Raw genomic sequence first — 16,087 nt, 5'->3', positions numbered from 1 at the left:
GTAGTTTTGACGTAATTCGTGTACAATAGCAAAGCACTGTTGGCATATATAATTGTGCACGATACTTAAAACCCAAAATCTGTACATTTGACAATTTGTACTATAACTATGCAGAGTACTATTGATATTTAATATATTATGTTGCACAATGTATACCGTCACCATATAGATATTACATGCGGGACTTTAGAATTACTTTTAAACTTCTTTTCCAATCAGTTTTGTTCTACTTTTGGAAAAAATTGTGATGGTTGTAAACTTTATCCGTCTCGCAACGCTCAGGTATGATGTTGTATTTTAATCTAGATTTTAGTTTTGTCTTAGGTTTATTTAACCACCTGAGGAAGAGATCAATTTGCAGATCTCGAAACGTAGTATTACTGATTTTTGAGTCACTGAACGGTGGTAAATGTCCGAAAAATCCTGTTTCCTTCACAAACTTTCCATCACCACAAACAAACTTCAAACACAGAAAATGCCAGGAATGTAAGGTAACTGAGCTAACCATAGCTGGGATCAGCTGGCGAGCCTCAGTGTGACCTTGGCCAGGCCACAGTTGCCGCGTACTCAAGTGAGAACATGTGGTAGCGGTGAATCATGTTCAAGGTCTGAGGAGGATAACTACCGTAATTAGTAACGTTACATCCAGTGTGTCGACTACTCTCGTTCAGTGACAGTGTGCACAGGTAAGTAGTTTATGTATTATTATATTAACAATATCACACAGCCTAGATAACTACCGTAATTAGTAACGTTACATCCAGTGTGTCGACTACTCTCATTCAGTGACAGTGTGTACAGATAAGTAGTTTATGTAATATTATATTAACAATATCACACAGCCTAGATAACTACCGTAATTAGTAACGTTACATCCAGTGTGTCGACTACTCTCGTTCAGTGACAGTGTGCACAGATAAGTAGTTTATGTAATATTATATTAACAATATCACACAGCCTAGATAACTACCGTAATTAGTAACGTTACATCCAGTGTGTCGACTACTCTCGTTCAGTGACAGTGTGCACAGATAAGTAGTTTATGTAATATTATATTAACAATATCACACAGCCTAGATAACTACCGTAATTAGTAACGTTACATCCAGTGTGTCGACTACTCTCGTTCAGTGACAGTGTGTACAGATAAGTAGTTTATGTAATATTATATTAACAATATCACACAGCCTAGATAACTACCGTAATTAGTAACGTTACATCCAGTGTGTCGACTACTCTCGTTCAGTGACAGTGTGTACAGATAAGTAGTTTATGTAATATTATATTAACAATATCACACAGCCTAGATAACTACCGTAATTAGTAACGTTACATCCAGTGTGTCGACTACTCTCGTTCAGTGACAGTGTGTACAGATAAGTAGTTTATGTAATATTATATTAACAATATCACACAGCCTAGATAACTACCGTAATTAGTAACGTTACATCCAGTGTGTCGACTACTCTCGTTCAGTGACAGTGTGTACAGATAAGTAGTTTATGTAATATTATATTAACAATATCACACAGCCTAGATAACTACCGTAATTAGTAACGTTACATCCAGTGTGTCGACTACTCTCGTTCAGTGACAGTGTGTACAGATAAGTAGTTTATGTAATATTATATTAACAATATCACACAGCCTAGATAACTACCGTAATTAGTAACGTTACATCCAGTGTGTCGACTACTCTCGTTCAGTGACAGTGTGTACAGATAAGTAGTTTATGTAATATTATATTAACAATATCACACAGCCTAGATAACTACCGTAATTAGTAACGTTACATCCAGTGTGTCGACTACTCTCGTTCAGTGACAGTGTGTACAGATAAGTAGTTTATGTAATATTATATTAACAATATCACACAGCCTAGATAACTACCGTAATTAGTAACGTTACATCCAGTGTGTCGACTACTCTCGTTCAGTGACAGTGTGTACAGATAAGTAGTTTATGTAATATTATATTAACAATATCACACAGCCTAGATAACTACCGTAATTAGTAACGTTACATCCAGTGTGTCGACTACTCTCGTTCAGTGACAGTGTGTACAGATAAGTAGTTTATGTAATATTATATTAACAATATCACACAGCCTAGATAACTACCGTAATTAGTAACGTTACATCCAGTGTGTCGACTACTCTCGTTCAGTGACAGTGTGTACAGATAAGTAGTTTATGTAATATTATATTAACAATATCACACAGCCTAGATAACTACCGTAATTAGTAACGTTACATCCAGTGTGTCGACTACTCTCGTTCAGTGACAGTGTGTACAGATAAGTAGTTTATGTAATATTATATTAACAATATCACACAACCTAGATAACTACCGTAATTAGTAACGTTACATCCAGTGTGTCGACTACTCTCGTTCAGTGACAGTGTGTACAGATAAGTAGTTTATGTAATATTATATTAACAATATCACACAGCCTAGATAACTACCGTAATTAGTAACGTTACATCCAGTGTGTCGACTACTCTCGTTCAGTGACAGTGTGTACAGATAAGTAGTTTATGTAATATTATATTAACAATATCACACAACCTAGATAACTACTGTAATTAGTAACGTTACATCCAGTGTGTCGACTACTCTCGTTCAGTGACAGTGTGTACAGATAAGTAGTTTATGTAATATTATATTAACAATATCACACAACCTAGATAACTACCGTAATTAGTAACGTTACATCCAGTGTGTCGACTACTCTCGTTCAGTGACAGTGTGTACAGATAAGTAGTTTATGTAATATTATATTAACAATATCACACAGCCTAGATAACTACCGTAATTAGTAACGTTACATCCAGTGTGTCGACTACTCTCGTTCAGTGACAGTGTGTACAGATAAGTAGTTTATGTAATATTATATTAACAATATCACACAACCTAGATAACTACTGTAATTAGTAACGTTACATCCAGTGTGTCGACTACTCTCGTTCAGTGACAGTGTGTACAGATAAGTAGTTTATGTAATATTATATTAACAATATCACACAGCCTAGATAACTACCGTAATTAGTAACGTTACATCCAGTGTGTCGACTACTCTCGTTCAGTGACAGTGTGTACAGATAAGTAGTTTATGTAATATTATATTAACAATATCACACAGCCTAGATAACTACCGTAATTAGTAACGTTACATCCAGTGTGTCGACTACTCTCGTTCAAGTGAGAACGTGTGGTAGCAGTGAATCATGTTCAAGGTCTGAGGAGGATAACTACCGTAATTAGTAACGTTACATCCAGTGTGTCGACTACTCTCGTTCAGTGACAGTGTGTACAGATAAGTAGTTTATGTAATATTATATTAACAATATCACACAGCCTAGATAACTGCCGTAATTAGTAACGTTACATCCAGTGTGTCGACTACTCTCGTTCAGTGACAGTGTGTACAGATAAGTAGTTTATGTAATATTATATTAACAATATCACACAACCTAATTGCTGTAAATGCGGTGGATAATAAAAATGTATAAACTTCTCATCGGAATATTGGTAGCACATTTTATTAATTCTGAAAATAACTGAACTTGCACCTCTTGTAGTTGTATCTGTTCTCATCTTACTTTCAAAACGCCGTAAAGAAGGCCCTAGAATAATGTGGTAGTATAAAACGTAAAAGCAACGTGTAAAGCAGCTTTTAAAACATTAGTTGTTTATCAATGTTTTTATATGGAAGGGTTTCATTTAACACTTTAATTTATTGTTTTCTATATCAAGTATTTATATCGAAAACAAGTAAATTGTGATATAATAATAATAATAATAATAATAATAACAATCAAAAACCGTAAGTGTGTGTCAAATGTTAAACATTACATTGTTAGTCTTTCCATTGCATCACAGGTCAGAGGAGTTTGAGCGTTAACAGCCAAATTATGATCTAAATGTAATCCGTGGACTAAGACAAGGCAGAGAACGCCGCCCACCACGTTACGAGTCGCATAATAGATCTCGTATATGACAATAAAGAAAGGATATGACAACACAAAGCTTATCACTACAGGAGTCTGTATGTCTCTAATACGGTATCTCGATAACTAACGTATACAAATGAAGCCATGTACGCGTACGTCAAGCCACAATTCTGCATAAGCAACACTGAGTTCGATTATGCTACTTGTCACACCATGGGATTTGGCCGAGCTTTAGCGAACATTTTTGCATTATTCTTATAGCTAACCATGATGGCAACGAGAAAATAGCAGCATAATAAATGTGTAAACAATCACACCACACTCATTTGATATTTTAACATATGAAATATTAACACATAAATCCTAACAATCCTAACACATATAACACAATTTTATACTTAATCAGCGTGTAAAAATGTATTGTTGAAACACTGAAGGAAACCTAACGTAATCAACAAAGATGTGAATAGATCATGTGGCATGATATCTCGAGAAAGATTTCACCTGTGGAATTAAAATGTTGCATCATACTTTATTTCTACATAGCCATCGATGAGTTCTATAATGGTGCATGTTCAACCATGGACTTTGGTTCAGCGTCGTTGAATGCTGACACGTTATCTTTATTTTGCCGAGAAAAGTACAAATCCCTTTACTGTATGACATTATGTCGTTCTGCCTGACAATAATGAAATGAACTATAGACACGAAACATTGCAATTAACCTCTTCGAAGCTGTGGTATGGCGTACTCTAACTTTGTCATACGCAATACAAGAGTGACGAGAGCGCCTCGTGTTGATCTGATACAGTTGGCTGTGAATCACAACTAGCCGGGAAGTACAGACAGGAGGCTCGTCATCGGGTTATCAATAGAAGAGCAATTGGATAATCGCATGTGCGAAGCGACTGCAGTTCTCTCAGACGTCATCGTACCTCGCTCCACAACTGAGGTAGGTTGTGACCGATACACATAGACATAGTTAGTTCAGTCATGTACCAACATGTGCGAAGCGACTGCAGTTCTCTCAGACGTCATCGTACCTCGCTCCACAACTGAGGTAGGTTGTGACCGATACACATAGACATAGTTAGTTCAGTCATGTACCAACATGTGCGAAGCGACTGCAGTTCTCTCAGACGTCATCGTACCTCGCTCCACAACTGAGGTAGGTTGTGACCGATACACATAGACATAGTTAGTTCAGTCATGTACCAACATGTGCGAAGCGACTGCAGTTCTCTCAGACGTCATCGTACCTCGCTCCACAACTGAGGTAGGTTGTGACCGATACACATAGACATAGTTAGTTCAGTCATGTACCAACATGTGCGAAGCGACTGCAGTTCTCTCAGACGTCATCGTACCTCGCTCCACAACTGAGGTAGGTTGTGACCGATACACATAGACATAGTTAATTCAGTCATGTACCAACATGTGCGAAGCGACTGCAGTTCTCTCAGACGTCATCGTACCTCGCTCCACAACTGAGGTAGGTTGTGACCGATACACATAGACATAGTTAATTCAGTCATGTACCAACATGTGCGAAGCGACTGCAGTTCTCTCAGACGTCATCGTACCTCGCTCCACAACTGAGGTAGGTTGTGACCGATACACATAGACATAGTTAATTCAGTCATGTACCAACATGTGCGAAGCGACTGCAGTTCTCTCAGACGTCATCGTACCTCGCTCCACAACTGAGGTAGGTTGTGACCGATACACATAGACATAGTTAATTCAGTCATGTACCAACATGTGCGAAGCGACTGCAGTTCTCTCAGTCGTCATCGTACCTCGCTCCACAACTGAGGTAGGTTGTGACCGATACACATAGACATAGTTAATTCAGTCATGTACCAACATGTGCGAAGCGACTGCAGTTCTCTCAGACGTCATCGTACCTCGCTCCACAACTGAGGTAGGTTGTGACCGATACACATAGACATAGTTAATTCAGTCATGTACCAACATGTGCGAAGCGACTGCAGTTCTCTCAGACGTCATCGTACCTCGCTCCACAACTGAGGTAGGTTGTGACCGATACACATAGACATAGTTAATTCAGTCATGTACCAACATGTGCGAAGCGACTGCAGTTCTCTCAGACGTCATCGTACCTCGCTCCACAACTGAGGTAGGTTGTGACCGATACACATAGACATAGTTAATTCAGTCATGTACCAACATGTGCGAAGCGACTGCAGTTCTCTCAGACGTCATCGTACCTCGCTCCACAACTGAGGTAGGTTGTGACCGATACACATAGACATAGTTAATTCAGTCATGTACCAACATGTGCGAAGCGACTGCAGTTCTCTCAGACGTCATCGTACCTCGCTCCACAACTGAGGTAGGTTGTGACCGATACACATAGACATAGTTAATTCAGTCATGTACCAACATGTGCGAAGCGACTGCAGTTCTCTCAGACGTCATCGTACCTCGCTCCACAACTGAGGTAGGTTGTGACCGATACACATAGACATAGTTAATTCAGTCATGTACCAACATGGTTTACTTGAACCCATGTTACCAACATCTACGTACTATGTATAGATTCAAAACAAAACTGTTTGGTTATATTCTTTTAACTCAGTTTGAATTAGAGACCTCTAATTGTGATTGACAAAATGTTTTATTAATAGCAGTTATGTTATTCTGTAAATAGTCCAGATTCTGCTTGTTTTATAATGTGCAGGAGAATATTTTTACTGTTATAATTTTATATTCCCTTTTATACGAGCAATCGGGTGGTAACTTTATTTCAAGGGCAGTTATGATAAAAATTCCTATCTTCAAATTCAAATTTCTCAAAGACGGTTTCGTGATATGTTACAGGTTTCACAAACATTTATTTACGTGTAGGCTGTACGCACGCTATACTGTGTAAAACAATTATAAAATTAAATACATTTTACGGATAAGTTAACTAAAATGTACTCGCCATCATAACTGCCTGTAGAAAAGTAGAATTTTATTTTGAACACAATTAAACATTGCTGGCCTTCCCGTAGGCACATCGAAAATCTGGACTGAATAAAGTGAAAAATATAATTTTGGTGAAGTGAGGCGGTAATTTCAAATCAAACCGTAGCCATTTTGAGTTTTTAAGCATATGAATATCGGGTGCCAGTAACACCAATGAATTGAAAGAAAACTCTTTGGAAGGATAGGATTTCAGATATTTGCTACCCTTGGGTGTTACAAATATAACATCTACACTCTTCTTCAGGTGGCAAAAAATCTAATGCATGAACATAAGATATAATGACATAGGACAGATGAATAAAACACTTAAAATCTATAAAAATATAGCAGTGGATTTCCATTCAAGTTCTTTTGGTTTTATTTTTGTTTTGCTTTTTGTAATTGTACATGTGAAGAAGAGGTTACATTTTATTCCTAGAAATGTAATATTATATTTTTTGTAACATATAACAATGGTAGATTTCCAAAAATCTATCATCCTTCCAAATCAACCTTAGTTAATAAATATTTGGTTAGATCTATTTAAATTATGATAAGATTAATTGATTAACCAAAACACATTTGTATTGTATATTCATATGTGTGTTTTGAAATTGAATAAGAGTAGTTGTAGTAATTTTACTTAATTAAAGTGCATACATATATTTATACTATTAACATTTATATTATGAGAAACGAAAGAACTGATAATATTTTAATACCACAGTTTAAAAATTGTGACCTTGAAACTAGTTTTCACCTAAAACTATGTAAGAGTTATTTGTGCAGAGAATGTCGCTGTTTACAATACGCTAACTTCTCTGTAATCACCTTCTTGATCCTTGCCGAAGGTACCAACTCTCTAATTATTAGCTCACGGGTTCTATTCCCCGAAAATGAAACATAATGAATACGAGTTGGACCGTTTTCCATTAATTGTTTTTTTAAAAAATCAAAGAAAAATAAAGTTGGTGTAGTAATAACCTCATAAAAATATTTTAATCGGTAAATACTTTCTGTTATTTGCATTCCGCGATCTACTAGCATACCAAAGGGAATTTTACAAATTTCAAATGTAATAGACGAAATAAGCTGTATAGCAGCTATGGTGTGAAGGGCTGATCTGAAATCTGATGCTGCTGCAGACTTGTTGACTTCAACCATACAATGCATGGACCAAAGTTTGAGTTTGTACTCGTCTTTGTATTATTTTAAAGTGTAATTATGTAAACGTAACTTATGATTTACTGTAATTAATAACATATGTTTTACTGTACAAGGTATTGTTATTAGTATTTTACTACTGTAGCACTCCTTAGGCAGTCTCAAGGCCGAAAGTTGGTACTTTAAGGGTTAATAATAACTTAATATTTGAAGCAAATTATTAATTATTTGTCTCTCTCAATGCAAACAATTATCAGTAATACGGGTATGAAGATCAATGGAGAAGGTATGGTTTTGTTTTCAGTGTGCGTCTGAATGATGTGGGTGGGGGAGGATAGGGTAGAAGTTGGCGTAAAGGGGGCATAATTAAAAAGTGTGGCTTAGGGCGCTAAGAAGTGTTAATCCGGGTCTGGACATAAGGTATCAACCTGACATCGTCTCTCAACCGCAGGACTGCCACTGCTGAATAATACAAGTATTGGACAATGGACAGTCTAACAATCGAGGTTACGTGCTCTTGTGAAGAGATGACAAAGAGCTCTCTCTTATAAAACAATATTTTCAAATGTTTTAGACACAATTGGAGAGAGTCCAGATATAATTTTTGGAATTAATGTGACTACCTTGGTTTTTCAAATTGAAAAAAGCATCCATTGTCATAATTCAATCAGAGGAATGCAATATCGGATACACTCTTGGTGATGAACTCAGGAAAATCATCGAATTGGCAGACTGAACAATCTTTTTAGTTCTTCAAGGTGCAGATGACTCAAGGTGACGTCTTATACTGATACAGGAAGTCATGATAGTAAGTATCATACTCATACGAATACTCTGTCATCAATATTTTTACAACAACAGCAGAAGGAGGATCTTCCGGAATCTTTCTTTTTTGGCTGAGCATGGGAGATCTGCCTGCTACCAGATACACTAAAGGGTCGAATGTACTTCACTCCAGTGCATGCGGGGCTGAGTACGTTATAAAGATCACCGACTCCCTTAACCCCACGTTCACGCTTGCTGTCCACCCAGTTGGCGATACAATACCGGCAGGTACCTGAATCGCCCTTCCCAATCTTTTCTAAGAGTCAGCGGAAACAGCCATGTCCAGAGAGGGTTGGTGTCACGAGAAGGTCCACCACTCCATGATTCCTCCGCGACCCTCACGCTGTCTCACTCTTCTTCTTGCAAGTAGAAGTAGGTTTCGGCTCCCTTTTTCATCAACAGGTAGAGTGGAACAACATAACCGCCTTCACAGGTACAGTCATGTAAGCCGAATCGAATCTTACGGAATCTTGATAGCACATTTTCAGAAGTTATTTGATTTGAACTTCCAGTATAACTCATAGTATGGAACGTTAAGGACTGGAATTTTCATTGCATGCTCGAATTTAAACTAAATCCTTTAAAACACCCAAATATTCGTATAATGTTATGAAGATTTAATAAACTCTCACATTTACATGTTTATGTCGTGGTACTGCAGTACCAAGTGCTGAGCGAAGTATATTCTACAATATCCATATAGTTATTAATGAGTCAATGTATTCAAAGATCTTATCGGAATATGCTTCAGAAACTATCTTAGAGTACATATATTTAGCCACCCACATCACTCTTATTCGAAACAACTTCAACTCTAAAATCATCTGTTAGGCACTATATTTGCATTGCTTTATGTGTGCTTGTCTTACATTATTCTGACCGTCTTCTGTCATTGTTCATTAGTAAACTACGGTAGTTTAACTATAAGTAGTGAGTCAGTAGGCTAGATGTATATGCTATCAAATGGGAGTTCATCTTGCACTTTAATTTCTTGACGGGTGCAGGGATCAGATGTAATCAATGATACTTGAATACTCATATTATCATTATAAAACCACACACAACACACTATCGCTGTACAAACAATTTGTCTGTGTATAGTTGTCAAGATACGAGCGCCATCCCGTGAAGAAATAATCTGCAGTCAGCCTTACTGTTCAACAAGTGACATACTATGTCTTACTTGAAGGGGCCGGATGTTGAGAAGGCACTTCCCCACTTCCGGCGGAACATTTCCGTTCTTGACCTGTTGGAGGCGTCTCTTCGTAAAGGTGGAGATGCAACTGTAGTGGTAATACCTCATTTCATACTTATCATATGATAATCAGTAACCCGTTTTACCTCAGTTAAGAAATACAGTAGATTAAGAAACGTACATTATTCTAATTATCTTTTAAGTGCATTAAAAATACTCTTACTTCAGGGGTAGTAGTTTCACGTAGTTTTGTGTTCGTGGAGACGGGAAATGTACAGGATTTACGAGTTTTGGACAGGACACTGTCTCGACTGTGAGCCTGCACCAAGAGCTGATGTGACTACAGAAGAATATGTAATAGTTTTGTGCTGTGACATAATTTGTGTGTGTTTTATTATTGCTTGTGACCATTTTGAGATATATTTTAAGACACAACACCTGCCTGTATACTAACGTTTTTATTTCAGAGAGCGACTGTATAAAGTTCTGAATAGTAGACTGTACAGTAAGTAAAAAGTGGAAATTATGGTAGACGTTATAATTGCTGTAATTTCTAGCCAATTAAAACGACACGTGATAAGTGTTTTGTGTACTAATACTCTCTGCTTGTTCAGCGTCTAATAACTGACACTGAAGGGATAATATACTTACATTTACTTATGAGAGTAACAAATAATAATAGTTGTAATAGTTGAATTAGTTTATCTTAAATACTTTACTGACTAATTGACAATTATCTAGCCTAAAAGAACAATTATTACGCTACATTGACCTCATATCTACATTAGAAAAAGATAGCTGTCATATTAAATTGTAAACTGTCACTCGCCGAAATAATCGTCCTAAAAAGGTGTACAGCTCATGTTGGAAAAATAAAGCAGCAGTTTTAACATATAACATATATATTTCCTACTTTACGTTTAGACACAGGAATAAAAGACGTTTGACCTCCAGTCATCCTATCTACTATTCACTGCAATAACGGATAATTGATTAAGAAACGCTCCTTTATCTTTCGGTTCATACTATGAAGCCTAATCTCATCTAGACATTTAGGTGTTGGGAAAAGATATTTTACTTAACATTTAAAATTTAATTGAAAATGGATCAAACGGTTTATTAAACAAAACTGAAAGTTAATATATAAATTATTAAAAACAATATGTATTTAAAAAACTACTAAATAATAATTTATTAATTTACTTCATTTAAAAACATAACTTCTCAAATCCTAAAATAAAACTTTTAACTTTACAAACACCCACACATAAATTTAAATTAATTAATCGTCTGAACATTCAATAAATTCATGCCTGAAAAATAAATAGATCCAGTAACAATTCAATAATTGAATAATTTGGATTGATTGAAGTAATAATATGTTTTACTACTGTAATGATGCAAACTAGTTAAACTACTTGGCCGTTAATCTAAGAATAAATACTGATAGTTGTTTCTAGTCGGCATGGACGCTATGTGGTTATTGTTACTGACTAAGTCGTACTCTACGCTGATGGACGTCACGATCTCGGCCCTTTGTACTCAGGTCGAGGGACAGACAGGGAAGACTGCGAGTTTCGCGGATATTCTGCTGTAGAGTACCGTTGGGGCTGCAGGACTGCAAAGCGCTGGTATAACTGCAGGAGACTACGTAGTGATGTGCTGTGTCATACCAACGAGTATTCATTGGCGCATGTTCACTGGAGCTACTGCCCCTCCTGAGCTGTACTCAGCGATGCGAGTTTCGCGGATATTCTGCTGTAGAGTACCGTTGGGGCAGGACTGCAAAGCGCTGGTATAACTGCAGGAGACTACGTAGTGATGTGCTGTGTCATACCAACGAATACAGTATTCATTGGTCATACTCACTACTGCTGGGCGTCATGTTCACTGGAGCTACTGCTGTTCTCTGCCCTCCTGATTGTATATTCTGTACTCAGGTCGAGGGACAGACAGGGAAGACTGCGAGTTTCGCGGATATTCTGCAGCAAAGTACCGCCGCGGCTGCAGGACTGCAAAGCGCTGGTATATCTGCAGGAGACTACATAGTGTTGTGCTGTGACAAGAGCATATTGTCATACTCGCTACTGCTGGGCATCATGTTCACTGGAGCTACTGCTGTTCTCTGCCCTCCTGGAAGTAATTTTTAAATACTTTTCAAGCTTTAATAATGCAATTTAAATGTACCAATATTTAGACCTACAACTAATTTTCCTCTGCTGTATAGTATGTTACATGACAATTGGTTCTGCTTATAATATTGGTTTAGAATGTTTTCCTACCAAAAAAGCTTCTTTCACTTAAATAAAAGAAGTATAAATGGACGACCTTAAGCCAAGTATAATTAATTATTAATTATAAAACCTGAAATAATAATAAGAAAGCTAATAGAGGTGTTAGCTCGTATATCATGTTAGGCAATTTACATGAAACATTTTTTGGGAAACAACAAACTTATTTTCTCATAAAAAAAATGGAACCAAAAAATGTTGAATTGATTTTTATTGGTGTTTGAATCTTCAGATATGTAGAACGAAAACTTAAATTACGTTTATGAAACAATAGTCTATTAAAAAATTATTGAGCAGGTATCCCAAAATATTACGTTTCAAAAAGATATAGGCATATTTGCTAAATTTAATTATTGTACATACTCGTATTTGAAAATAAAATAGTAAAAAACAGAATATTCAGAGATGAAACTTCATGTTGTAAATTAAATGAAAGATCCACTTCAGTGGAAAATAGACCACTTTTTGTAATAATATAAAATGTGTATCGAAGTACAATTACGTTCCTAAAACTTTCACATAAAAACTCCATGTATATCAGTTTAATCTCTTTCTTATTTAAATATAAAATTTACATATCAAATACAAATGTAAATATATAATATACCACAGTAATAGTTTCACACATATTATTTACTTTAATCAGGCATTCTTATTAAGTCTAAGAGAGAGCTGTGGGGAAAACTGCAATTACAAATCCAGCGTTTAGTTCACCATTGCGATTCCGTAAGACATTAGTTTTGTTCTCTCTAATATAATATAATTTCCAATTAGAAATAAACTATTTGTTTGCAGAGGCGGATATTATACACGAGATGACGAAAGGGCACCGAGTGAAAGCTGCATTCTTTCACAAGAAGTATTCTGAACTAGTGAAGGCGTCTCTGAGCAGCATGGATACCCCACCTTCGCTGGTGGCCGTCATCGACTCGGAAGATCCTCAGATGAATGCCATCATCACCTCAGAGGAGGAGTGTGTCACGTACAAAGTGCTCAACCCAGAGGAACACGTTTCCATCATTCTGTTCTCCAGTGGAACCACGGGTGAACCTAAGGGCATACAGATGTCAGACACTGCGATCACGCTCATGGGAGTCTTGTAAGTATTGTAGTGTTGGGATTGCGTGTGGAATCGTAAGCTACAATATTCAGTTCTATGTATCTAAAATATTAGACCTAAATTTAACTCTTCAAGGAACCGGTTGTCTGCTTGACTAACTGGTTGGACTAACTGGAAACTCCACTGTCAGATCTATGGTATTCTAATTGTTCCTAGACTTGTAGGGGTGATTAATTAAATACCATAATCTCCAAGAGAGAGACGTTACACCTGAGTATTTACTGTAGAAGGGTTAGACGAATCTCCTAGGTGGGCCGGTGGTATTGACTCTTGGACGAAAAGTTGTTAACGTACAATCGAGAATATTGACGGAAAATGGCGCCTGTCAAAGCGATCACGTTTAATAGATTTAAGAACCCTAAAAGAAGATGAAAAGCTGTTAGATTTTAGTATTTGAACTCTACAAAGAAAGTACATGTACAGCTTTATCGATTTTTTTACTTAGCATCCTGATTAAAAATAAAAGTAGTATGAATCATTGTGATTAAATATAATGGTCCTTTGATAATTAGCCTCTAAGAAGAAAATCTGCTGTTTTATATGTTTTCACCGAGCTTTGCGGGAGTCTATTGAACTAAATCACTCACGATCAAGTAATAAATTGAAATCAAAATTATATTTTCAATAATAATATAAATTGGCTTTGAAAAACCACATATTTCAAAAACTTATTATTACTATTCAACAATAATGACGTAAAAAATCGATCAATTAATATTCGCTCATATGAAGCGAAGCTCATATAACTGAAACAATCCTAGAAGAATTCACTTTGCTACCTCTTTCTTGTTTACTCCAACTGGTCCATTTTGGGTTCCATTAATTGTCACTAATACGAAAAATCTATGCTCCAGCCTCAATAGTTGGCCTCAATATCGGAAACGTTTGCGACCTTACCGATCGCCTGTAGGAATAGTTGTGGTGTTGGACGCTTACGATGAAGTGTTAAAGATTGACTTGGGTCATTCTGTAGATTCTGCTCCCGGCCTCAATAGTTGGCCTCAATATCGGAAACGTTTGCGACCTTACCGATCGCCTGTAGGAATAGTTGCTCGTGGTGTTGGACGCTTACGATGAAGTGTTAAAGATTGACTTGGGTCATTCTGTAGATTCTGCTCCCGGCCTCAATAGTTGGCCTCAATATCGGAAACGTTTGCGACCTTACCGATCGCCTGTAGGAATAGTTGTGGTGTTGGACGCTTACGATGAAGTGTTAAAGATTGACTTGGGTCATTCTGTAGATTCTGCTCCCGGCATCAAACCACCTGTGGTCTCTCTTACCACTGATTGTTATTTCTATTTCAAAGGATAGCTATTTCCGTCCAGAAATCGATCAACGTATTGTTCATAGTATCAACTACAAAGTTTAAAACGTGTTACTTCTTTTTCTGCGTCTTTTGAGGTTTAAGTAGAGAGCTTTGGAGTATTTCTTCTCGTTTACAACTGACGTGCTACTTCTAGAATTTGCTATATAATCCACTTCAGTCAACGAAATAAAAAAAACCTTAATTCCAATTACCAACTCTAGGAATGCAAAATGGTTTTCAATATATCTTATCTAGAAAATGTATGTTTTTTCCCATAAATTTACCTTTTCTCATCTGCCATTTCACTTGATCATCTGGGCTCGCCAATACATTATTTCCTAGTATCTAAAGTTTTCTTTATTTGTGTATAAATCCTAACATTATCATAGAACAATATTAGTAAAACAGTTATTCACGTCACAAACCTTGATAGTTTACGGATTTGTGCCGCAGATAAAAACTCTGTTCAATGCATCTTTTTTCTATTACTATACGGGTGTGATGACTTTTATTTTTATAACCCTTTACAATTATTCACATAAGAAACATTGCTTGGTTCCAGATTCGCACCGCATGTAGAAACTGTTCAATGCATCTCTTTTATTCTGGTATAAGGGTGTGATGACTTTAATATTTTTATAATTCTTTACAGTTATTCGCGTAAGAAACTTTGCTTGGTTCCAGATTCGCACCGCATGTAGAAACTGTTAATGCATCTCTTTTACTTTGTTATAAGGGTGTGATGACTCACGTATCTCAAATTCTTAACAGTATAAACGTCAGAAACCTTGTTTGGTTACAGATTCGCACCGCATGTAAAAACTCTGTTTAACGCATCTCCTTTCTACTGGCATACGGGTGTGATGACTCACGTATCTCCAATTCTTAACAGTATAAACGTCAGAAACCTTGTTTGGTTACAGATTCGCACCGCATGTAAAAACTCTGTTTAACGCATCTCCTTTCTACTGGCATACGGGTGTGATGACTCACGTATCTCGTCAGAAACCTTGTCAGATGCACCGCATGCACTGGCATACGGGTGTGATGACTCTCGTATCTCCAATTCTTAACAGTATAAACGTCAGAAACCTTGTTTGGTTACAGATTCGCACCGCATGTAAAAACTCTGTTTAACGCATCTCCTTTCTACTGGCATACGGGTGTGATGACTCACGTATCTCCAATTCTTAACAGTATAAACGTCAGAAACCTTGTTTGGTTACAGATTCGCACCGCATGTAAAAACTCTGTTTAAC

The 16,087-nt window shown here is 36.8% G+C and overlaps 1 protein-coding gene across 5 annotated transcripts in view; it reads left to right on the top strand.

The window, feature by feature from the left end:
• Positions 1-663: 663 nt before the first annotated feature.
• LOC124367013 (probable CoA ligase CCL7) overlaps positions 664-16,087 on the top strand; it is a 28,807-nt gene continuing 13,383 nt past the window's right edge. Inside the window, exons 1-5 of one of the 5 annotated variants that reach the window (XM_046823694.1) lie at positions 664-686; positions 10,017-10,206; positions 12,051-12,249; positions 13,197-13,500; positions 15,631-15,822. In XM_046823694.1, coding sequence (XP_046679650.1) covers positions 10,090-10,206; positions 12,051-12,249; positions 13,197-13,500; positions 15,631-15,781 — 771 coding nt within the window. In that variant the 5' untranslated portion in view covers positions 664-686; positions 10,017-10,089 and the 3' untranslated portion in view covers positions 15,782-15,822. The other 4 variants (XM_046823692.1, XM_046823693.1, XM_046823691.1 and 1 more) reach the window with 4 other exon arrangements.

Source organism: Homalodisca vitripennis, chromosome 7 (assembly GCF_021130785.1).
Source record: "Homalodisca vitripennis isolate AUS2020 chromosome 7, UT_GWSS_2.1, whole genome shotgun sequence".
NCBI classification, from domain to species: domain Eukaryota; kingdom Metazoa; phylum Arthropoda; class Insecta; order Hemiptera; family Cicadellidae; genus Homalodisca; species Homalodisca vitripennis.
This window is presented reverse-complemented; position numbering and strand designations above follow the sequence as displayed.